Source organism: Pantherophis guttatus, chromosome 3 (genome assembly GCF_059756535.1).
Source record: "Pantherophis guttatus breed Tessera chromosome 3, ASM5975653v1, whole genome shotgun sequence".
Taxonomy (NCBI): Eukaryota; Metazoa; Chordata; class Lepidosauria; order Squamata; family Colubridae; genus Pantherophis; species Pantherophis guttatus.
This window is the reverse complement of record NC_142065.1, coordinates 55,179,302-55,203,700: the sequence shown is the minus strand read 5'-3', so window position 1 is coordinate 55,203,700 and position 24,399 is coordinate 55,179,302. Positions and strand designations below refer to the sequence as shown.

Here is a 24,399-nt window from a genome sequence, read left to right as displayed (position 1 = left end):
TATTTTTTGATCTTCTCCCATGTCAAAAACAAAGCTTCATGTATCTGGTGCCTTCTAAAATACCCCTGAATTTTAGTTCCTTTATACCATAAGAAAGCATGTCATCCCATCAGCAAATCATGTCCCTCCAAATTTAATAATCTAGTGTTTTTCAATGTTACCCATTCTTTAATCCACATTAAACAAACTGCTTGATAGTATAATTCAAAATCTGGTAATCCAAAACCACTCCTCATCTTAGCATCTTGTAACAGTTTGAGTTTTATCCTTGTCTTCTTTCCCTGCCAAACATATTTTAAAACTATTTTATTTAAGCCTGCAAAAAATTCCTTACCCAGCTTTACAGGAATTGTCTGAGAAAGATACAAGATTCTAGGTAAAATATTCATCTTAATAGTTGCAATTCTACCAATCAAAGATAACTGCAAGTTTCCCCATTTCAAATCCTGTCCTATGTGTTGCTTGAGCTTATTATAATTATTTTCTTTAAGAGAACTACATCTTGCTGTTAATTGAATCCCCAAGTATTTTACCTTATTTGTGACCTGCATCTTAGAGATCTCCCTCAGTTCTTTTTGTTTTTTTAAACATATTTTTAGTCATTATCTTCGTCTTCTCTTTATTAATTTTCAAACCAGCAACCTCCCCAAATTCACCTATTTTTTCTATCAATTTATTTATTGATATTAATGGTTCTTCAACAATAAAAACCAGGTCATCAGCAAAAGCTTGTAATTTATATTCTTCCTTTCTAATTTTCATTCCTTTTATCTCTTTTTCTTCTCTAAACTTTCTATTCAACACTTCCAACGTCAATATAAATGGGGATAAGGGACATCCTTGTCGAGTACCTTTTTCTATTTCAATAGCATCAGTCAATTCTCCATTAATCATTACCTTTGCCCTCTTTGTATATATAGCTTCAATTGCCTGAATAAATTTCCTTCCAAAGCCCATCTCTTCCATTTGTAACATCATAAATTGCCAGTTCACATTATCAAATGCTTTTTGTGTGTTTAAGAATACCAAAGCCATTTGTTTTTCAGGGTGCGCTTCATAATATTCTAGAGTATTCAAAATTATTCTTATATTGTCTCTGATTTGTCTTTTTGGAAGAAATCCATTTTGATCTGGATGAATAAAGCTATTCAAGTATCTCTTGAGTCTTTCTGCCAGTATTGAAGCAAAGATTTTATAATCCGAATTTAGCAGGGATATAGGCCTATAGTTTTTAACTTGCTGTGGGTCTGTGTCTTCTTTATGAATCAGTGTGATATAAGCCTCAGTCCATGATTGGGGTGCTTGGCCCTTTTTTTCTGTCAGGAACAATTAGCTGTTCTTGTTAGCTATTTTTAAAGAGGATCTTAGATTTCCTCTTTAAAAATTGTATACGCACATGTAAAGACATGTACCGAGAAAATGTCTCACCTAAGGGCAGCACCACAATTTAATGAAGCCAAAACTAAGCTATTTTAATATAAGCTATCAGAGGAGAATAATTAGCTAGTAATTATCAATGATATAGAGTTCAATTACATCCGCTTTCATTGCAGGAAATGATGATAGATGTACAGAAGAATGCTGAATATGAATGATGTAATTTGTAAGATATTATAAAGAGCTGTGACCAGGACCTTTCTGTATAAGGTCCTTTAGCTGGACTGGAACTCAGTCTTCTAGTTTTTAGACCAGCATCTTAACCAAACTGGCTTTACAGTGGGAGCATTTCACTGATATCCAGAGACCATAATACTCCAAGCATTTTATCAAATGTGCAGAATCAAAAATCAGTATGTAAGCTATGACAGAAAGTCAAGCAATAAAACCTAACACTTACAGGAAGATGAAGGAAATAGCATGAACCTTTAATTATTATTCAAAGTGGTCTCATCAATGTTATTATTCAAGTATTCCTTAGTATCTGGGTCAATGGGAAATTTATTATGTACATAGAAGAAGCTAAAGGAAGTATAACCTTAAAATAGGGACTGTGTTAGAGAACAAAAATGACAAGAAAGAAGGAGGGAAGGGGAAAGAGTTCTATGAGAGTGAAATAAAATTGTTCTGGACAAATAACAAATAGTAACATTGAAAGTTTACATCCCTTAGCCTGTTTCCAATAATGCCACACACAAGGTTTCTTTATCTCCAATGGATTCTGCTTTAAGTTGAAGCCAGGTGACCAATTTCCTTCCTAAAGCTCTGTGTATGCTCTCACTTGATTTTCCAGTCCTGAGACTGGAAACATACCAACAGGAGGCAGGCAAATCCAGACTAGCTTGTTTACTGTTTCTTTAACATTCTGTCTCAAACAAAAAACTAGACATGCTAAAAAAAAAAAAAAAAAAAAGAACAGGAAAAAGCCATCCTCCAATCACACTTGGACAAGATTACAAGTGCAGAGAGTTACATTTAGGGAATGTTTAGAAATGCAGAGAGCTGCAGCACGGAATTCTTTCTAGCCAGGTCAATGTGATTGTATGTCCCTAGTTTTGTCCATTTCCAGACTGGGGAGTTTTCCACTTGACAAAGGCCGGAGGGCAAGGGCTTTCTCTTGCCCCTGTGTTTGCTCTCTAAGGCCCTTGATTTCCAGTCGCTGCATTTGAATTATTCTCTCAGTTTCCTCTTCAAGATTCAAACGCAGAATGCCTGGACTTAGCTGCCGATCTGGGGAGGGACCTAGATGAAAAAAGAAGTCAAAAGTCAATAAAAGTCATAAACAACTGTTTTGTTTTGTTTTTTTTTGGTCAGAAGTCAAGAAAGGTGGTAACAGTATTTAGAAACTCAAGAGAAAACAGTGAAAAATACAGATGCTGCCATATATGAAATGATACAAGAAGAGGTGTGCTTACATTATCTAATAAATTGTATTGATTGGTTATTAACTAATTTTTCATTTTTGGCATCTGGAATACTTGTACTTGTTGCATTCCAAAATATACCTTTATATATTCTGTAGCAGGGATGTCAAACTCAAGGCCCGGGGCCCAGATCTGGCCTACAGAGTGCTTAGGTCTGGCCTGTGGGGCAGCCCTAGAAACAGCAAAGGACCGGCTCGCGGTGCCTCTGCCAGTGAAAACAGAGCTCGGGAGGGCTGCGTGTGGCCCCCTCAAGCTCCATTTTCACTGGCAGAGGGCGGCAGGAGGCCATCGTGGCTGAAAACAGAGCTCAGGAGCCCATTTTCACTGACAGAATACTTAGGCCACCACAGACGCCCCCAACGTGAGTGACGTCAAACTGGCCACGCCCACCTCAGCCCCCAAGGTCAGACACAAGCCTGACAACCTGACAACCCTTAATGTAATAGTTTCACACCCTGTTCTATAGCATTAAGGTTCCAACATAAATGGCTCTGGGAGTGCTTCCAACTAGTAAAAATGATATCACATTATAATGTCTAATCCCTAGTGCCACGTAACGGGGTGAGCTCCTGTTACTTGTCCCAGCTTCTGCCAACCTAGCAGTTTGAAAGCACATAAAAAATGCAAGTAGAAAAATTGGGACCACCTTTGGTGGGAAGGTAACAGCATTCCATGCGTCTTTGGTGCTTAATCATGCCAGCCACATGACCATGGCTTTGAAATGGAGATGAACACTGCTCTCTAGAGTTGGGAACTACTAGCACATATGTGCGAGGGGAACCTTTACCTTTACCTTATAATGCCTAAACACACTAGAAATGCATAGTTGCTGAAAGACCTTAGAGCTGTAGACTGCTGAGTGACCCATGATTAATAAATCCTTTTGGATAACTTAAAATGAAAGAAGAGTCTAGTCTACTAAACGTCATGTTTTTACAGAACATGACAAATTGTCCTTCATGGATAAGAGCTGATTTCAGATACTTATCTGTTGAAGTTGTAACTATAAAGGAAATTATTTTTCAACCAGAAATATCAAACTGTTTAAACAATTTTCAAGGGCACATCTTACTTAACGATGCAATTTAAGTAGTCATGGTAAAAATGATACTCTGGAGAACAAAAAGGTTGAAGTTGAGTGCCCTCACTTTCTGCCACAAGGGGCATTCTCGATTTATGCAAGATGTCACATCACATATCCTGAGGGGAGAAAACTAATGAAGGAGATATGAGGATAAGAAAATTAGCCTACTGGCAGTAGCTTTTGTCCTTCATCTACATTGCCCTGACTACTTGACATAGCATCTGTTTTGAGGGCCCTGAAGGAATTCACTGGCATAATTTGAAGAACTGGATTCCTTCACTTGGGAAGTCAGAGAAACATGTGACTGTTTTGAAATAGCAATGAGAGAATTACAAAAAAAGTGAGAGTAGGAAAGTAACTAAGGTCATTTGAAACCCTAAGGTCTTTTCCAATAGAACATAATGTTGCTGTTCTCTTAGACATGAGTCAGTAAATGTAGTAAACTGTTTGATTCTTGCCAAGACAGAGAGATCGGCCCTGAAGTGGTATCTAAGGTATGGCATTCATACACAAACCTTTTTTACCCTATTGGAAACTGTAGCTCCATAAATGAAAGCAACATAGAAATTGTATTGCAATGTGCAGAGAGAAAATGACTTGATTTTTAAAACTCCAAATATAGGCATGCCTTAACTTTTTGAAAAGATACCTACTGTATGTAGAATTTCCTACTAATAGTAGTAGTTGTTATTATTGTTGCTATTATTTTTATTTGAGAACTTTTAGTAACTTCTGTTACTCCAATTTCAAGGAAAAAAAAGAAAGAGATAATTCTTCCTTCAATAAATGTACATGACTCAGAAGTACTGCTAAGAGTCATCTTATCTTGATTCTTGTCAGAGCCTTCTTTGAAGCTGCAGTAAGTATTTAATAGCATAACCAAACTTTCATGGGAGAATTGAAAGAGCGGGATCTGCTAAAAGGAAAAATACTTTTAATGGAGAGTCCAGGAGCTCTCATCCCTCCACTGGAGACAGAGAAATTCTTAGCAAGCTATTAAACTCAGGGGATCCAGGGAAAACATTAATGTGTACTAAGATTCTAGACAGGTTCTATACTGGAAGAAAAAGGAAACAGCTTTCTTTAATCCACAGCTATTTGAGTTGAAAGGCTCCATCAATTGCTTATTATCGCCATCTGGTGGCCAATAAGTTAGTACAAACTAAAAAGCCACTGAAACAGATGAGTACCCTCTGTCACCCATGAAGATGCAAATCTCTTTTTACCATACACCCACTGTAATTTTAATTCTGTTGCTTCTTTCGCCTGTCCTTCCTATGACTAAATGGAGTTTTGCCTTGTATTGCTTGGCTTTGCAGCTCAGCCACCATTGAAACAATGGGCATGACTGTTTGTTCACTCTCATATATGTGATTTAATGGGAAAAAAATCCTTACAAAAAGAGTTGAATTATAAGAATATTGGCACACACAAATAGGAAATAGTTGAATCTTTGATTCTTAGTCATTTTGTGTTTATCACATTTACATTTTGTTTCTCCAAGAAACCAGGTAAGTCATACGCTGCATTTTCCTTATTTAAACCTTAGACCAAACCTTAGTTGGGCTGAACGATAATGGTTGGCTTAAATTTCATAAGCAGAGACTTTATTCCATCTCCTTGCTTGCTAGTCAGACCATCTACAGGGAAGTCCATAGCAATAGAAACTGGCTTCAAAATGGTAGGTCTGAGTAATCAAAGCCCTGTTCCTCTTTAAAACATGTTACCCACAATATACCCAGATGAAGCAGGACAGTTCCACAGACAACTTTGAAACCACTCCTTTTGGTGGTTAGAATGCTCATATATATTTAATCAATGAATTAATGTGTATATGTTTAACCTGAGTCCTATCTACATAAAATTGTTACAAAGAATAATGCCAGGAGATTTACATTAGAGATTTAAACTAATTTTTCTTTCAGCAATTCAAAAATATCCAATTAATAGCATTAATGAATAACCATCCAGGACAAATATGCATTTTTTTTATTAGATTAGATTTTTTTTTTTAAATTTGATTTATATGCCACCCTTCTCTGGAGGCTCAGGGCGGCTTACAATGCGTTAAGCAATAGCCTTCATACTTTTGTATATTTAAACAAAGTCAGCTTATTGCCCCCACAAACTGGGTCCTCATTTCACCTACCTTTGAAAGGATGGAAGGCTGAGTCAACCTTAAGTCTGGTGAGATTCGAATTTACAGTAATTGCAAATTTTGCAGCAGATATACCTAATCTTTCTCCTCCGATGTTCTCCACAACAACAACCTGGTGGGGTGGGGTGGGCTTAGAGTGAAGAGAGTGGCCCAAAGTCACTCAACTGACTTTCATGCCTAAGGTGGGACTAGAACTCAATTTTCAAGTTTTTAGACCAGGACCTTAACCACTATACCAAACTGGTTCTCATTACCTATTTCATGCTTCAGAGCCTCTAATGAAAAGCAGCAAGAAAAAGATAGAATATTACTTGCTGTGAAAAAGTAGAAGGAAGTGATAGTTAAAAAAACAGGAATCACCTGAGGGTTGTGCTCCCGATTTCTTGTGCTTCTTAAGCAGGCTCAGAGTTGACGTGAGGTCATGGACTTGTATACGAGTGACCTTCAGTTCTCTCCGCAAATCATTGATTTCCTTAATAAGACTTACATTTTCCTATAGATTCAAGAACAACACAGTTTAAACTAGTACAGTTTTTGACTAGTACAGTGAACATGATCTTCGCTTACTTACTTACTGGACTATAGGGCCATCTAACTCATATAATGGTTCTAGGGTGGCTTACAATAATCCATAAAAACATAGCTAAAGTATATGCAAAATATCAAGCCTTAAACTTGATATACAATGGAGTATAGATCCATTTCACATCTGCCAGCCTGCAGAAAACATCATTTTCTGCAACCAAATTTCAATGTATTCTTCTCCCTCCCTTCCAGTTACTTTTCATATTAATATATTTGGATATCATCATAAGACTCAAATATATCTTCTGGGTTTGGAAATAATTAATTTCTGTTTTGAGTTTGTATACAGAACACATTGAAATTTCCCTCAGTTGAAAAAAAACCTGCACTTTTTAAATCTGAGTTCATACCTGCATAATGCGCACATAATCTGCACGATGGATCTCACTTTCTTTTACCACTTTCTTTTTCAGTGTTGCTAGGTTGTGTTCAAGATGCTCTCGCTGCCGTGTATACTCTTGATGCAAGTCTGAATCAACCCCAACAATTTCCACCTGAAGAAACAAGAGCTCAAACAAGCTTGTGTTTAACTGCAAATGGGGGGGCCGGGGGGGGCGGGGTATGACTCTCAATTATTAGGGATGTAAAAGAGACCTGCTGTACATAACTGAACAGCAGGTCTGTTAGACTCCACACACAGTGCAATTTTGGCTTCCATTGGGGAAATGTATATGATAATAAAATAATTTATATCAAAGATGCAAGCATTAAAAAAAAAATCAGTCAAGAAACTTATGTAAATAACCTAATACATCAGGAGAAATTGCATACAGCTTCTCTGTCAGTGTATTGAGGAGGAAATACCAAATACAGTAAAAATATGTCTGTATGCATGTTTTTTTTTTAAAAAAACAGATTTTAAAAATATACTAATTTATTAAGAGGAGTAAATTGGACCAGATTTTTATTGATGTACATCCTTACTCACCCTATCTGCCTTCTGTACATACTTCTCATAGATATCTCTAATGGACTCCTTTAGTTTCTTAGGCTCCTGGATGAGGCCTACACAGTTGTGAATATCTGTTTTAAATCTCTTGACAAGTGCTTCCATATCTCGTTCCTGCAACCAAAAACCAAAAATTTAAGGCAATATGCAGAATGCTGCTCCCTTTGATACATTTCCTTGTTGTGACCCAAATAAAGGCATACATGTTTTTTGTAAAATTCGTATCAACCAAATGGCACCCAGTCAAAAGGAACATGGTAGATAACTAAATAAATATTTCAGCATATCACTTTGAATTGATTAATCCTTGGACCAATTCAAATAACCTTCCATCATTTAAAAATTCATCCCAGATAGCTTAATAATGATGAATAAATATGCAAACAATGTTTGTGAAAAGTATAATATGGACAAAATATGAAAATGTGGGAACTGGTTGTTTTTAAATTGTGATAATTGTTCCTCATGCAAAGGTACATATATAAGTCACCTATTCAATTGTTCATATTAGAGAACCAAAATTGATTTAACATTACTTCGTACTCATTAGAAAAAAAATGCAACTATAACAGAACTGTAAAGAAAGAAGGAAATTTCAAAATTCATTCACTCTTTGTATGGTGTTCAAACAAAGAATAATAATGGCCTGTACTGATAACTTGTACAGTCTTTAAAAAAAATCTGAAGGCTATTTTGTTACCTAAAGTGCATTTTTGCTTCATCACACAATAGAATAAAATAAATAATGTACTTAATGAAAATGATAAATTTAGGACAAAGAAACACCCAAATGGTAAGAAATTCTGCAATCTTATACTGCCAAGATTTAATAGTGATACGTCCGTAATACTGTAGGCACATGTAGATAATATCTCAGATTAACCTCTCCTGGGAAAATAAGATGCAAACATTTCATACTAACTGTAGTTTTCAGGAAGCAATTCTTGAATCTCCATCATTTCCAGTCCTTGGTGTGATTCAATGAACACTCTCTTTACTCTTAATATACTCACTTTCTGCATCTCTTTGTGCATCTCACGATCTGTAGCTCTCAGCTTTAGGCGCAGTTCAGCTATGTTAAGTTCCAATTGTGTGTTTTGTTTATGGAAATGTTCCAGCTCTCCCTCCATCTGAAGAGATAAAATGAGAAGCAATAAAAGATTACACAAAGTCTGATACCTGATATGGAGTGCTTTCAGACAGAGATCTCTTAATACTACTAATCTAAAGCTATTGAGCAATAGCATCATATATCTATATTAATATACAATGTGCGTATATACACACACACGTACACAGAGCCCATAAACAATTTATAAATTACATTAAATGATTGAATGGGTTGCCATTTTCTTCTCCATTTGTTTTTACACATATTGAATCTCTGGGTCAATAAGAACAAGTAGTACTGGAGGTAGTAAAATGATGCTTTTGATCTTCCTTTTGGCTTTTTCCTTCCTTCTTCATAACATATTTTATAGAAAGATAGAAATGGGAGAAAACAAAAAACGAACCATCCTGGAAAAGTAAAAACAAAAAAAGCATGGCAATGCTTGTCTAAAAGAGCAGCAAGTGGGTTGCATTGTTTATTTCTCACCTCCTGGATCTGTTCCTTCATGGCTTTGATATCATTCTCACGTGGCTCTATTTGTTTCTTCAGCTCCTTAATTTTGTAATCTAATACAAATTTGAATTTCTCCAGTTCCTGATTTTTCTTTTTTAGATCATAAATTCGTTTTTCCTAAATCAGGCAAAGCAGGAAAAAAGGTAGTTAAGAAGCAGTAAGGACATTTTAGATTTCCATCAGATAAAGGCAATCCATTGTGATTTGAACAAGGACATTGTAGGAAAAAGGTGCTACCAAATCAGGAATATTAGAGAAACTATAAAGAACTCAGAGCAACGCCCCTTAGAATGGGATGAGTTGATCCTGAACAAAACTTTTCTTCAATTTGAGAACTAATTCTGTATGAGGACTACTGAGGATTTTATGTGAGGATCAACATCGTAAAAAGATCTTGGGATGTGAAAGCAGTTCAGATAAAACTACCCAGTCAACTTACTTTATCTTGGATGGTCTCATCTCTTTCTTGAATCTCTCTCTTCAGCCCCATAATGTCCTTCTCTAAAGCCTTAATAATCCCTTGCAGCTTTTGCTGCTCCAACTTCATTGCCTCAATATCGCTGCATCGCTCCTCAATCTCTTTTTGGAGACTATTAAACTGTTGAAAAAATGTGTTATCTTTCAAGCTGAAAACAATGAGTCAGTGTTTCCTGCAGTATTGTAACAGCAACAAAAGAATCATTTGCAACAATCAATTAAAATTATGGCAAACTGCACATTTTCATATCCTTTTAGAAAGCTATTGCACTAAAAATCATACTGTCTGCAAAAACATTCTGAATGTACTTTCGGTGACCACATAAAAGATCTGAAATTTAAACAATCTTATAGAAATAACTTCTTTAAAATGTAAATTGTAATATTTTTTGAAAAGCTTATGAAGAAAAAACAAGACAAATAAGAAATTCAGGTTCTTCCTCCTGATAGTAAATCCAGATTTAACATAGATCTTTGTGGTATGCTAACTTGGCATTCCCATTTGAGTCTTAAATTCAGGGAAGGGTTTGGGATATACTGATTTATCTGTAAATATTTTTCTAGAGATGGATAGAATGTAAAGGTCTATATTCTGCTGTAGATTTTTCCTGATGGCAATCTCCTAAGAGATTTAACTTCTGGAGAACAGGAGGATTCCAGTTTATCTTAATGGTTTGTAAAAATCTAATATATAATAGAAGACTTGGGGAGAAAAGCAATCTGTAATATGTCATCAAAATACTAACAATACCCATTTTACTTTTCATTTTACTTCCTCAGGGAATACATCAACCTGGCTGAATGAGAGTTACAAAATTTAGATTTAAGATAAGACATTTATTTATTTATTTATTTATTTATTTATTTATTTATTTATTTATTTATTTATTTATTTATTTATTTATTTATTTATTTATTTATTTATTTATTTATTGGTTTAATTTATATGCCGCACTTCTCTGGAGACTCAGGGCGGCTTATAATGTGTTAAGCAATAGCCTTCATACTTTTGTATATACCTGCTTAGTAGGGCTTTCGGCCCCCCCTAAGCGGTGTTCTTTTTTATACAAAGTCAGCTTATTGCCCCCACAATCCGGGTCCTCATTTTACCTATCTCGGAAGGATGGAAGGCTGAGTCAACCTTGAGCCTGGTGAGATTTGAACTCGCAGTAATTGCAGGCAGCTGGCAGCTAAGTGCTACTTAACAGCACTTTAGTCTGCTGCACCACCAAGGCTCTGTAAGACATGGGTAGTAATCAGCCTAATAACTATTACTGTGATTTTTGCTGACTCTTCTTTCAGTAAGTTTTTATTATAAATATTTTAACAAGTGCTTGGATCTTAAAAGTTATGGTGGTGTTGTAAATATGTTTTTTTATTTAGTCTTAAATAATTTATTCATGTGGTATGCTAATATCTTGATTGCCAAGTTAGCAGAGAAAACCATGTGCTTGCTATTGATTTTAAATACACACAAATACAATGCTCAAAAAAGCATAAAAAACAGAAAACACTGGGCAGACCTTCTTTCTCATGATTCCTGTTTCCCCCTTTAATCGTAGATTGGATTCCCTTTCTTCTCGAAGCCGTCTCTCATATTTAATTTTTATATCCTGAATTTCTCTATCCTCATCTTCTTCAATCTGCTTCTTAGTTTCCTCAAATTCCCTAAGTTGCTGTCTAGAATCATCTTGAGCCTGTTAGGCGAATAAAAAGAATAAAAGTAAAAGTAAGTGACGGGAAGAAAGAACCTAGGCAAAACTGCTTGAGGAAACAAATGAAGTCTTAAGAGTGGCTTGGAAAAGGCAAAATCCTGAAAAATATAGGCTACAACAGGGGTGTCAAACTGGCAGCCCACAGGCTGGATGCATCACGTGCAGGCCACGCCCACCCCAGCTCCATGAAGGGGAAAAACGTCACAATACATCACATGACATTGCAAGTTTGACACCCGTGGGCTACAGTATTCTGGGGATGCCAAAGCAGCAGCATGGTGTTATGGGACTGAAGGCCTTATTTGCTAGTGCCTTCTGATATAGAGCTCAATTACTATCACTAACCTTGGCAGTCATTAGACATGGAAATCTTGAATGATGTGGGAGTTCAGTATTAATTTTAGTAAGACTAAAACTGAACACTCCTTTAATGTGGTTCAGCCAATGCTTGTTAAGACATCTTTTCCTAGATATATGATTGGAAACACAACTGAAAATATTTAAATTAGCATTTTAAGTTGTGGAATTTGCTGGTTAGCATCCCTTCTCAGGAGCTGGAATGCTTACAAGCCGCTGGTTTTAAAAAAGGAATATTTATAAAGGCAAAGCAGTATAAATCAGAACTTAATTGGAGGATATCTATTTGGAAGAATTGTTATAAATATATATTTATAAGAGTTTTATACCACTTCAATCAACCAAAACCATGCAGTTGACAATAAAAGCATACAGTACATAGTACATAAATAAAATAATGAAGTGATTTGGTAATGACTATAAATATTTCTATGTCTTGTATGCTTACTGCCTTTCTCTTATTCTCAAAATAATTCAAGAATGAAGTCATACAAAATTGTGCCAAGATTAGCTAGGAATACAGGACATTGAAAGGTGTGTTGTACTTGCTTCAATTCTGCTTTAAAAAGCAAAAAAATAAAGTTATACCTCTTCCAGTAAAGTTGCTTTCTCAAGCAACTTTGCCTCATAATATTCTGTCAGTTCCTCAAGTGCTTGGCTTTTGTTCTCTTCCATTTCATGAAGTTGTTTCTCATACTCTTCCTGCATTCTTTGAGATTTCATTTGCAGTTCTTGATACTTTTCATATTCCAACAGCAGCTTTTGGTTATTGCCAGATTCTAAACACCAGAGTAATTTTTAAAAATGCGGTTTAAAAATAGCACTATAAAGTGGTAAAGAATGTCCTGCCCTTTTAGAACCTGTCTTTGTAAAGTCCATATTCTTACATTTTGCACTATTTCTAAATCACTATTAGATTTGAACTCTATTTCTGGCAACTTTATGTCTACATAAAACTTTCATATTCAGTTTTTTTGTTTCTTTCAAGATAAGATCATAAATAAAAGTGGAAATCTCTTTTAATCCATTCCTTGTGCAGAAAATGAAGACAAGAGCGATATATTAGAGGATTCTTAGGTAAATGTTTAGGTGCTTCAAGCTAAATGGTTATTACAGAAACTGCATAAATCTTAACAATTAGGGCAAGGAAGAAGGACAAAATAAATATGAGTGATTTTCAGGAATAGATGCTTTGAAAATATTCTTGGAAAATCTCAGCTTGTTATGCATAAGCAGTGATCCCCTTCACTATCAGGAAAACCAAGAAAGTTATAAAAATAAATGAAAAATAAAATCAACTACAATTACTTGTTTTGGCATGATAAAGTTTAAACCCAAAAAATGTGCATGTGTTACCTATACATAAAATTGTTATCTTTTGTTATAAAGACTGAAACTTTCATTCAGTTATATCAGATTCTCCTAACCTAAATCTTGCACCTCTCTTGACTGTTTCTCTATTAATTCTGATAGCTGCTCCTGGTGTTGTATTTCCTGTTTTTCTTTTTCTGTTTGCAGAACCTGAAATATAGATAGATAACATTTTCATCTGAAATTTATTGACAACTTTTAATTTATTTAATTGACTGCATTATTGGAAACAGAGTAATGCAATAATACAGAGAGAGATATGCAATTGATATTTGAGCCACACCTGGTTTTTAGTTTTCAACGATTCCATTTCCTGGATGAATTTCTCAGTTAATTCCTTTATTTTTTCATTATAATTCATATCCTTGAGACGAAGCTGATATTCATTTTCCATCTTTAGTTCCTCTACCCGTGTTTTTAGTTCTAGCATGACCTGAGTCTGCAGGATAAGAAATTGTAAAATTGTTAGTAAAAGAAATCAATGTGTAAATATTTAAATTTATACATGGACATTAAAGTAATGATTGTGCATGTTATCTATCATAAGTATAACTGGTTTCCTTTATTAATAGTGTGATCCTACTGTTACTTGTCCCAGCTTGTGCCAACCTAGGAGTTCGAAAGCACGTAAAAAATGCAAGTAGAAAAATAGGGACCACCTTTGATGGGAAAGTAACAGCGTTCCGTGCGCCTTTGGCATTTAGTCATGCCGGCCACATGACCACGGGAGATGTCTGGCTCTTCAGCTTTGAAACGGAGATGATTACTGCCCCCTAGAGTTGGGAACAACTAGCACATATGTGCGAGGGAAACCTTTACCTTTACTTTTACTAGTATATTGTTATCCTGAATGGTAAAAAAAACTAGCAGTCCAGAAATATGCCACAAACTAGCACAGTAGTCATGAAGGCTTTGGAAAAGACATTCAGGTGCCAGGATGTGTTTAACAAAGGTTAAAATGTAAGCAGTGATTTTTCCTGTAACACTCGATGGAAATCAGACTTTGAAAAGCGGGCTAGAAACAGGATTCACACTTTTGAACTCTGGTGTTGGAGAAGACACTTGAAAATACCATGGAGTCAATCATCAAAGCAATCAACCCAGAATTCTCACTTGAGGCACAGATGATCAAGCTCAGATTATCCTAGTGTGGGCACATGCAAAGAACTAACTTTTGGAGAAATCTGTAATATTGGGAAAGGTGGAAAGAAAGATAAAAAAAAGAATGACAAGTAGCAATGTGGATAGACTCAATTATAGTGGTGTTGGCTGTAATGTTTGTAAATATGATAGACCAGATTTGGGACAGAGCCTCCTGAAGAAAATCTATATGGTTATTAAGAGTTGATACCAACTTGATGGCTCATCATTATCACATTGCTATCCTGTTGCTATGGTATATTGCAACTTGCTGTTAATACCTATATGGATTAACAATACAACCTTTAGAGGTCCCACTGAAATTTGCTATACATGTTTCCAGGTTAATGATCTATCTAGTTACATATATACATACAGTTTTATGGATTCCTGAAAAACTATGAATCAAGATATCATGTTTTTTTGCAATTGCACATACGCAGGCAAAAATAAACTTGGGTTTTCTCCAATACTTAAAACATTTCCTAAAAACATGGAGCAGTATGGCTTAGGAGTTAAGCTTTAGGTCATCAATGGCTAAATGTTACACTATAGACTCCATTTTAACTTCTGCTATATCTCTGCTATGGTTCAGAGTGCTGCTTATTGACTAACATTTGTTGATTCTCAGACTTATGATGATCTAAACTTTTCAATTTGAAATACATATAGTAATGATTCTCAAACCAATACCTTGCAGTTATACTGACCTTCTCTTCCATGTCTGTTCTAGTAATCAACACTTCATCAGAATATGGTACCTCTCTCTCCCTTTTCAATCCCCGTCCTTCTTTGTCATATACTTTCCAGATAATTATACATCCATCTTCTGCAGATGTTAACAAAAACTGATCATCAGATGTTATGGATATCTGTAGAAGTTAAAAAAAAAAAGAAGCTTCCTTAACTGTGAGACAGCACAATTAAAGAGTGAGTGATGAAAAGGAAAGGCAGACAATAGTGATAGTAAAATATGTCCTTGTTGATTTCACAAAGACTGCTATGAAAAATGATAATGAAGGGTGGTTTTCTACTTATTTCTTTTCTTACCTCTGAATGGCTTTTCCATTACAAGTAAGTACATAAAACGGGAATCATCACTGAATATCTTCTTGCACTCCTAGAATATTGTGCATCTTTTATATAATGAGATTCTGGATGTAAAGAAAGCTTAAGCAACTTAATGTCAGCTAGGTCTGTGTTTAAAATATATACAATATTCACCAGAAATAACTGCTGCTAAAAGTCTGGAAGTCTGTGGTGACATGTGTACATTCTAGTTTAAAAGGTACATTCTACCAGATTCAATAGGGCCTTAATAAGTAAATCTGTATTATTCATGTTTAATGTTGGCTTTCTCAGAAATAAAATAACATCATGTTGTTATCATTGTGATCACTGACATCTGGATTCACACAGAGTGTTCTAATCCTATTATCATTTCCAAATCCCCAAGAAAAAGACTGTTAGTCTAGATGCATAATGTGGACATGAATTGCAGTATAAATGCATAGGCACTAGTGTGATAATAAAACATAAGATATTTATTCTCACAGAATAAAACTGGCATTTTCCTATTCTTTGTCAAAGTTTTATTGCACTTTCTAAAAATAAAAGCAACCTTCACTTAGGCTCTTCCTTTATTATCTAAGCAATATTCATTACACTGGCATTTTCTCTCATTGCTCAATATGCACAGCACAAACCTCTTCCCTTTCTTAAAATGCATTTCATATTAATTAGATTTTTTTTCTCACTCTAGTCAGTTTCACCTCATCCAGTATCTACTCTATCACTTCTCATGAACAGTTTCTGAACACGTCCCCTTTCCCCTTCTTGCCTTTTTAATTAGGTACAATAACACCTAAGCAGAAAAGTGGAATACAAATCAGATCAAATCAATGCATCAGTTTTACAAATAAGACAAACAGGTTCATGATATTTATATTGCATATACAGATGCTTAAACCTATTAAGGCAATCTGATAAAATACTGAAGTTTCTTTCTTGCATTCTCCAGATAAATGAGATCAGTATGGAGAGTAGCAATAGCAATACCACTTAGACTTATATAAGTGGGGGGGGGGGAGGCGGTCCCGCCGAAGGAGGGCGGTCCGGAGAGAGCTCCCTGGAATTGTGGGTATCTGCCATGACCTGGGAGCTTGAGGCAGGAGGGGTCTGGTGGGCCGGCTGAGGGGCAGGAGCCCGAGATTGATGGGCCGCCTTAGAGAAAGCCTTCTCCATTGCACGATGGTGGCGCTGTTCCTCTTTGGTGGCCACAGGGATAGCAGGAGCCACGGCCTTAGAAGCCCTGGACCGCTTGGCTGGAGGGGGCTGGGTCGAGGGACCTTCCAGCGGGTCATTGGCAGAAGCAGCAGGGCGCCTGGAAGGGGCTGAAGCTGTGGCCTTGGAACTATCCCCCATGACAGCGATCTCTGTCAAACAAAATGGCCACCGGCCAAATCGCGCCAAAATTAACCGCCCAAACTCATGGATGCAGCAATTCAATTAGGCTCCTCACAGGCAGAAGTCAATCCAGTAAATAGGGAGGCAGAAGAATCGCTAGCTCAAGGCTATTATTGCGATGTGAATTGCGGCGAGGCAAGCTCCAGCCAAGGGAAACGCTGCTAGGCAAAATGCCTTTGAAGCGCAGCGGCGGCTCGTTAAGGAGATCGGAGAGATAAGGCCGCAGAGGGTGAGCAGGAAAAATTAGGTAAAACAAAATAAAATAAAATAAAAGCCAAAGGCGAAGGCGAAGTAAAATAGCAGTTAGTAGGTGATAGTGGAAGACACATCTATCCAGCATAGATCGAGTCGAAACACTGGGCCATGAGGGCGGAGTTATTCATAGTGTTTTATAGCAGGGGTGGGTTCTACTTACCTTTACTACCGGTTCGCAGCGGGGTTGCCCGTGTGCACGAGCTTTGCTCGCACGCATGCTCTTCTGCGCAAGCGCAGAAGCTTCTACACATGCGCAGAAGTGTTTTGATTACATTGGGGTCGGTGGGCAGCGCCTCCTGCCAGTTTTACTACCGGCTCTATAGAACTGGTGCGAACTGGGGGAAACCCACCACTGCTTTATAGCCCTCTCTAAGTAGTTTACAGAGTCAGCATTTTGCTCCCAATAATCTGGGTCCTCATTTTACCAACCTTGGAAGGATGGAAGGCTGAGTCAACCTTGAGCCTGGTGAGATTCGAACTGCCAAATTGCAGGCATCTGGTAGTCAGCAGAAGTAGCCTGCAGTACTGCATTCTAACCACTGCGCCATCACGGCTCTTAGTAGTAATAATTCCAATTGTAGATTGATGATTCATATGCACACTTTCCTCCTCATTACTACAGAAATCTGTGGTGTAATGCCATTAAATGTATTGATATGATACATTGATGTACTATGTATATATATATATATATATATATATATATATATGTGGGAGAGAGACTACAGGTTATCTGGTAATTTAAATTATGCATAGTTGCATTATTAGGTGCTGTAGTACCTCAGCTCCATTTCTGGAGCCCCTAAAGCACCCCAGCTGATTTTCTTCTGATTTTTCTAAGGAGATTTAAGAACTTTTTGAACCTGCTTTAAAAATCCCAATGCAGAAGAAAACACAATACAAAACAAGCTGTTCGAATTCCTTAAAAGGCAAACAAATTTTAAGTATAGGCCCCACCATATGAAAGCTACCTTCTGTTACTTAAAGGGGAGAGGGGAGAAAAATCCCAGGAAAACTCAGGCAGTCAAGGTAATTCAGAGACTTTACCTTGGTGACTGGACCAGCATGAGCTTGATACTCATTGAATTCCTTGTGCACAGGTAATGGGTATTTCATGGACCGGATGGTCCCAGCAGATGTTCCAGTGAATACCATCCGCCCATTATGAGCTATCACAATGCAAGTGTAGGTAACGTCAAAAGAGGGCACTTCTCTCAGTATCTGAAACATACATAGCATTCCTTTTAAGCATTACAACTTTTGGTAATTGTAATTTGTAGGTGTTTCTATGTGTAGTAATTCACAAAGTAAAGATTTATTCAGAACAGGATTCACTTTATACCAACCATATCCACCACAGTGAAAGCCTCATATCTACTTTCCTTCTCACCCCTCCCACCCCGATCTGTGTGAAAAGACTGCCTCCAGCAGTGATCTTTAGGAGGAAGACTCTAGGGTACCAAAAAATGATTTAATAACTGGATTGCCATAGAGAAAATTATGAAAACTAGCACCGCTTGATAGTCTCAATTACAGAAAATTATGTATACGAGGTTATTTCAGAGCATGACCCTAACTTCAAGAAATACAATTTCACTATTCCCCACTAGGTATGCATGTATTGTATGTATGGAATGGCTCACCGAAGAATCACAAATCTCCTTGATAGAATGATCAGAACCAACAGCGAAGATGACTTTTGCATCAGGTGATATTGCTACTCCACTATAGCTGCAAGACTTGAGTACGCACTCTGATTCTCTTTTGCCATTCTGGAGGTTCCATTCATATACTGCTCCATCTGTGCCACAGGATACCAGTTTATAATCATCCATGCTCCACACAACTGATCGTACCTGAAGACAGCATGGGGAAAGGGAAAGATAAAAGGATGAAAATGCACAATATTCAGGCAATTAGTCTTAAGCAGTCTTCTGCTTTACATTATTCCCATTTATTTATGCCACTGTTCGTTCTGTTTTTAGGCTGGAATCATAGTATGGGTTTTTAACCCATGTGCTCACAGCTTATTTATGAGAAAGTCTGATGGGAACACAGCAGGCCAGAATAAAGATGGTCTGCCTTTATGTGAAAAGCCAAGGGCTGCACTACAAAAAGCACTGTAGGAAACCAGACAAAAAACTTGATTAATTGGATTTCCATGTAAATGTATTTACAATTAAGCAACTAATATTGCTTTTCAGTCATGCATTCAATCGTTTCCCCTTTTGTCACACTGAACGTTACAATATGCCATCACATTTTGGAGGGCTCTGAAAGGTTACACTGAAAAATTTTGAAGGCCACATTGTGCCTTGAATAGGGCACTTCTGCTGTAATCTGAATCCAAAGTTAGGGAGCTCTAGGCTTCACAATTATTCTATAAATTATGATTTATGATGGCAAAGTACTGTTTCTCAGTGAAATTTACATGATATATGTTTAATTTGACACATGCATTTCTAATTATATTATTTGGTTTGGTTTGATAATGTTTTTCACAATGTTTATATCTAAATTTATCCTCTATACAGTATTAGTGCTTTCTTCCTTCTACAGGGTTCTTGTCTGAAACAGAAAAGGAACTGAAGGATCAAGCCCAGAAGGAACTTGGAAAGAAACTTACACATTCCAGTGGAGCCCAAATATTTTAAAGAAAATACATTAGCTGCTATTGATCAGCTGGAAGATCTCTTTCCCTCCTCCCTGATTATAAAGAGAAAAGATTTATGGAAGTTCATATTCTTCACTTCCCACATGGAGATAGGTTTCCTCTTTGTGTGTGCAATTAACTTGCATTTTATCTATCTTATAGCTCTAATCACTGACCTTACCATTGTGTCCTTTCAGATTTATGATATTGTCAAAACTTATGGTAGAGTAAATGTGAATCACATTTCCATTAACTGCTGCGAACAGATGACCACCTGTACTGAAGGCGCACTGAAGAAAGAAGCAGGAGACTATGAGAATCAGTAATATATACATAATTTGGAAATTATGCAGAAAACAGTATCTAATAATCTTGTACCCCTTTGATTGACAGATAGAGCTATTCTTTCAGTGTCCCCCAACAAGCAATTTTGTCCAAAAAGCTAAATTGTGTCGAGGAACATCCAAAAATGTATTCAGAGTTTTATAAAACCTGTCAAAGAAATGACACTAACCTTTTGGCACATTAAATATTCAATATACTTTAGCATACCACAAGTGCTTTCAAAACAGAACTTTTGAGTTCAGGACCCTATTCAAATTAGTAGAAGGGTTACCCACACCTGCAAGGCTTGCCTCCCTACTTAATATACATTATTATTAATTAGCTACACCATGACAAACCCTAATCAAATCAAAGCTTACTCGCTTACTAAGGATCTGGCTAGGCTTTTGGGTGCCTTTCAAATAAAAGAAAGTTATCTAAAGCCTTCCGTCTTGTCAGAAGATATTACCTCTCGGCATCCTCGTACAGTGAAGTCCTTAAAAGTCCGGATGTCATCAATAAGTAAATTCATCAGTCGAAGTTTGTCAGCAAAACCAACCAAAACACACAGACCACCAGGGTGAAAAGCAAGTGCATATGCCTCTTCTTGGTACTCTTTATATAAGTCGAGTGTGCTGTAGCAGGAGCAGCCATGGCAATTAATGTACAACACAGTTAATAAAAAACCCTACAGCTGGTGCTATTCTTGGCCATACTTTACGATGAAATACTGGGAAACCAAAGAGAAGGGCCACAGGGTCAAAGACTAAACTATCCAATTCAGTACATGTAAACAAGGTAGCAAAAATAATATAACCATAAAAGAAGGAATTCAGTACATCTGAGGATTTCATGCAGTTGGAAAACCAGTTATTTAGAGAATGATTAAAGCTCTATTCCTGAAACCAGCTCATTTTTTTCCCATTTATATTTGCTTTTACATTTATATTTTAATAAATTGGCACATTTAGAACTGCCACTACTATGTCTGACAAAAGTGATATAATTTAACAGATTCCATCTAATTGTTAAATTACCATACATTGATAGGTTTACGGGAGGCATTGTTGCTTTATATCCCCCATTCTGCTATGGCTTCTGAAAATATATTACAATATAAAGCAGGAGATGTATACTTAATTTCATATTTATTTGAGGAGTTTACTTGGTAAGAGAAGGGTTTTAAGAAGGCTACTTATTTAGATATGTGGCACCTTTTGACTGTAATAATTATAAAAATTATGTAAGGTTTATTTATGCTCATTTTGTAATGAAATGGACGTCTGTAGAGATTCTCAGTCATCCAGGTCATGGTTGTCCCAAAGGTGCTTTTTCAGGAGGCAACCGGACTTTCTTGTTTTTCCTTTGAAGCCATTTCACTTCTTATCCAAGAAATTTCTTCAGCTCTGACAGAATAGTGAGGAATGCAAGGAATCCTTCCATTCCTCACTATCCTGTCAGAGCTGAAGAAGCTTCTTGGATGAGAAGCGAAACGTCTTCAAAGGAAAAACAAGAAAGTCCAACTGCCTCCCAAAAAAGCACCTTTGGGATAGTGAATTGGACATAATCAGTTTTTAGCAGTCTAGCATTCTCTAACTTCCAAAAGAAGAATAACATTCAAAATAAAGAAGGAACAGAGGATAGTGATATGTGTCAGATGATGATTTTGTACAAACAACGCTTTCACCCTGTGTGGTGTAACCTAGGGTATGAGATTTTAACTGATCCCTTTATCTAGTGCTGTGTCAGAAGACTTAAGAACATTTTAATAATAATATGCAATACAACATAGGTATTATAAAACATTAAGTGGGAATGATCAGCTCTTTGAACAAATTCTTTCCATGAGCAAAAAATTAGGAATCAAGCTAACCCAATATTTTACATAATAGTTTTGAATATTTTATAACATTCTATTTGCATTATCTGACATAATGAGAAACAACATGAACATTTCACCATATTTATCTAAAAAATAATTGTATTTGTTTTTAATTTGGACAGCTCAAAATACTACATGGATTTTTGCCCGGATTTAAAACCATTATACATAATTCTTTCCTAAGCTACCATCATAAAATTAAACATAGTGCCAGTGACCCATTTGTACTGCAACCACATTATTGTAATGGGAATTTGTTTTCAGAACTATAGAATCATAGGGCTGAAAGGGACCTTGGAGATCTTCTAGTCCAACCCCCTGCTCAAACAGGAGAGCCTATATAGGTAGTCCTTGATTTACAACAATTCATTTAGTGACTGTTCAAAGTTACAACAGCACTAAAAAAGTGACTTTGACCGTTTTCACATGACCATTAAGCATTCCCATGGTCATGTGATCAAAATTCTGATGCTTGGCAACTGACTCATGACAGTTGCAGTTTCTCAAGAGCATGTGATCACCTTTTGCAACCTTCTTACAAGCAAAGTCTTGCAAGCAAAGCCTGGACTACTGTAATGCTCTCTACATGGGGCTCCCCTTGAGGAGCATCCGGAGGCTCCAACTGGCGGAGAGTGCGGCCACGCGGGTGGTTATGGGAGCGGCATGGCGTTCCCATGTAACACCTCTCCTGCACGAGCTGCACTGGCTCCCAGTGGTCTTCCGGGTGCACTTCAAGGTTTTGGTTACCACCTTTAGAGCGCTCCATGGCTTAGGACTTGGTTATTTACGGGACCGCCTGCTGCCACCAATAGCCTCCCACCGGCCAGTACGCTCTCATAGAGAGGGGCTCCTCCGGGTGCCGTCAGCCAAACATTGTCGACTGGCGGCCCCTGGGGGAGAGCCTTCTCTGTGGGAGCACCTGCTATCTGGAATGAGCTCCCCTTGGAGATACGGAGGATCCCAGATCTACGCACCTTTCGCCGCGCTCTCAAGACTTTCCTATTTCAACAGACCAGCCTGGCCTAACTTTAACTTTTTCTTTTCCTTTTTAATCCCAATGATGAATTTTAAATTTGTCTTAAAAACATTGGGGTTGTTTAAATTGTCACGGGCCAAATTATTTAATCAGATTTTATATTGTTTTAAAATTTTTAAATTTATGTGTTTTATCTGGCTATTCACCGCCCTGAGTCCTATGGGAGTAGGGCAGTATATAAATCTAATAATAATAATAATAAAAAAAGGCAATGGGGAAGCAAGATTCACAACCATGTTACTAACTTAACAACTGCAGTGATTCACTTAACAACTGGGTAAGAAAGGTCATAAAATGGGGCATAAAACTCACTTAACAAATGTCTCACTCAACAACATAACTTTGGGGCTCAATTGTGGTCATACCTGTACTATTCCAAATCTTTCTCATCTTTATTCTCTTCTCTTTTCTCTTCTGCTAATCTTTCCTACTATCTTCTCTTATTGGTATCTTATGATTTATCACATTGTTTGTATCTTATGATTAATGATGGTGACTATGACTTATGACCTATCACCTCATTGTTTTATTGTACACTGAGAGCTTATGCACCGGAGACAAATTCCTTATGTGTCCAGTCACACTTGACCAATAAAGAATTCTATTGTAGTCTAAAAAAAATGGCTGTCCAACCCTAGCAAGTATATGAAATTTTCATATATAGAAATTTAAATAATAAATAATAAATAAGTAAATATGTTCTGTTATATTGCTCACTTAGTCAAAAGACACATGCAATAACCAAGAAATCATGCCTCCTTACTTTGTCTCGTAATTCCAGATACGGACAGATTTGTCCAGCGAACATGTAGCAACAAGTGGTTTGCGAATGCAGGTATCCAAGCCAGTAACAGAAGAAGAGTGTATTGGGAAGTTCAGGTATTCAAAATGAGCCGTCTCTCCCTTATGAAACATTGTATGTGTTATCGAACAAATACTTGTATGATAGTCTAACACTAAATCTACCAAACGTTCTCAATGGGAACAAATTCTCTATCAGAACAAAATGTGCAATGACCTTAGCTTTCAATTATCATCAAAAAGAAGAAAGCAAAGTGATTATAGCAATGTACTTCAGCAGATAGCTAAACCTATCTGGACTTAGTTACTAGGTCCAGGATCAAATCTTGGTGGGGCACCAGAAGTGGTATTCAGGAGGTTCTGACCAGTTCTAGAGAACCGGTAGTGGAAATTTTGACTAGTTCAGAGAACCGGTAAATACTACCTCTCACTGGCCCCGCCCCCATCTATTTTCTGCCTCCCGAGTCCCAGCTGATCGGGAGGAAATGGGGATTTTGCAGTAACCTTCTCCTGGAGTGGGGAAGGAATGGAGATTTTATAGTATCCTTCCCCTGGAATAGGGTGGGAATGGAGATTTTACAGTATCCTTTCCCTGCTACGCCCATCAAGCCATGTCCACAGAACCGGTAGTAAAAATTTTTGAATCCCACCACTGTGAGGC

General features: G+C 36.9%; 1 protein-coding gene across 1 annotated transcript in view; it reads right to left on the bottom strand.

Annotated features, from left to right (window-relative positions):
• Positions 1-1,844: 1,844 nt before the first annotated feature.
• Positions 1,845-24,399, bottom strand: part of CFAP57 (cilia and flagella associated protein 57) — a 29,921-nt gene continuing 7,366 nt past the window's right edge. The window contains exons 6-22 of the mRNA XM_034414821.3: positions 23,701-23,840; positions 20,489-20,654; positions 19,872-19,985; positions 18,686-18,898; positions 18,090-18,263; positions 15,032-15,193; positions 13,465-13,620; positions 13,238-13,331; positions 12,399-12,589; positions 11,262-11,435; positions 9,701-9,859; positions 9,235-9,378; positions 8,651-8,767; positions 7,617-7,751; positions 7,039-7,182; positions 6,464-6,596; positions 1,845-2,679 (exon numbers count right to left, since the gene is read on the bottom strand). Coding sequence (XP_034270712.1) covers positions 2,468-2,679; positions 6,464-6,596; positions 7,039-7,182; positions 7,617-7,751; positions 8,651-8,767; positions 9,235-9,378; positions 9,701-9,859; positions 11,262-11,435; positions 12,399-12,589; positions 13,238-13,331; positions 13,465-13,620; positions 15,032-15,193; positions 18,090-18,263; positions 18,686-18,898; positions 19,872-19,985; positions 20,489-20,654; positions 23,701-23,840 — 2,628 coding nt within the window. The 3' untranslated portion in view covers positions 1,845-2,467. The remainder of the gene's footprint in view (positions 2,680-6,463; positions 6,597-7,038; positions 7,183-7,616; positions 7,752-8,650; positions 8,768-9,234; positions 9,379-9,700; positions 9,860-11,261; positions 11,436-12,398; positions 12,590-13,237; positions 13,332-13,464; positions 13,621-15,031; positions 15,194-18,089; positions 18,264-18,685; positions 18,899-19,871; positions 19,986-20,488; positions 20,655-23,700; positions 23,841-24,399) is intronic.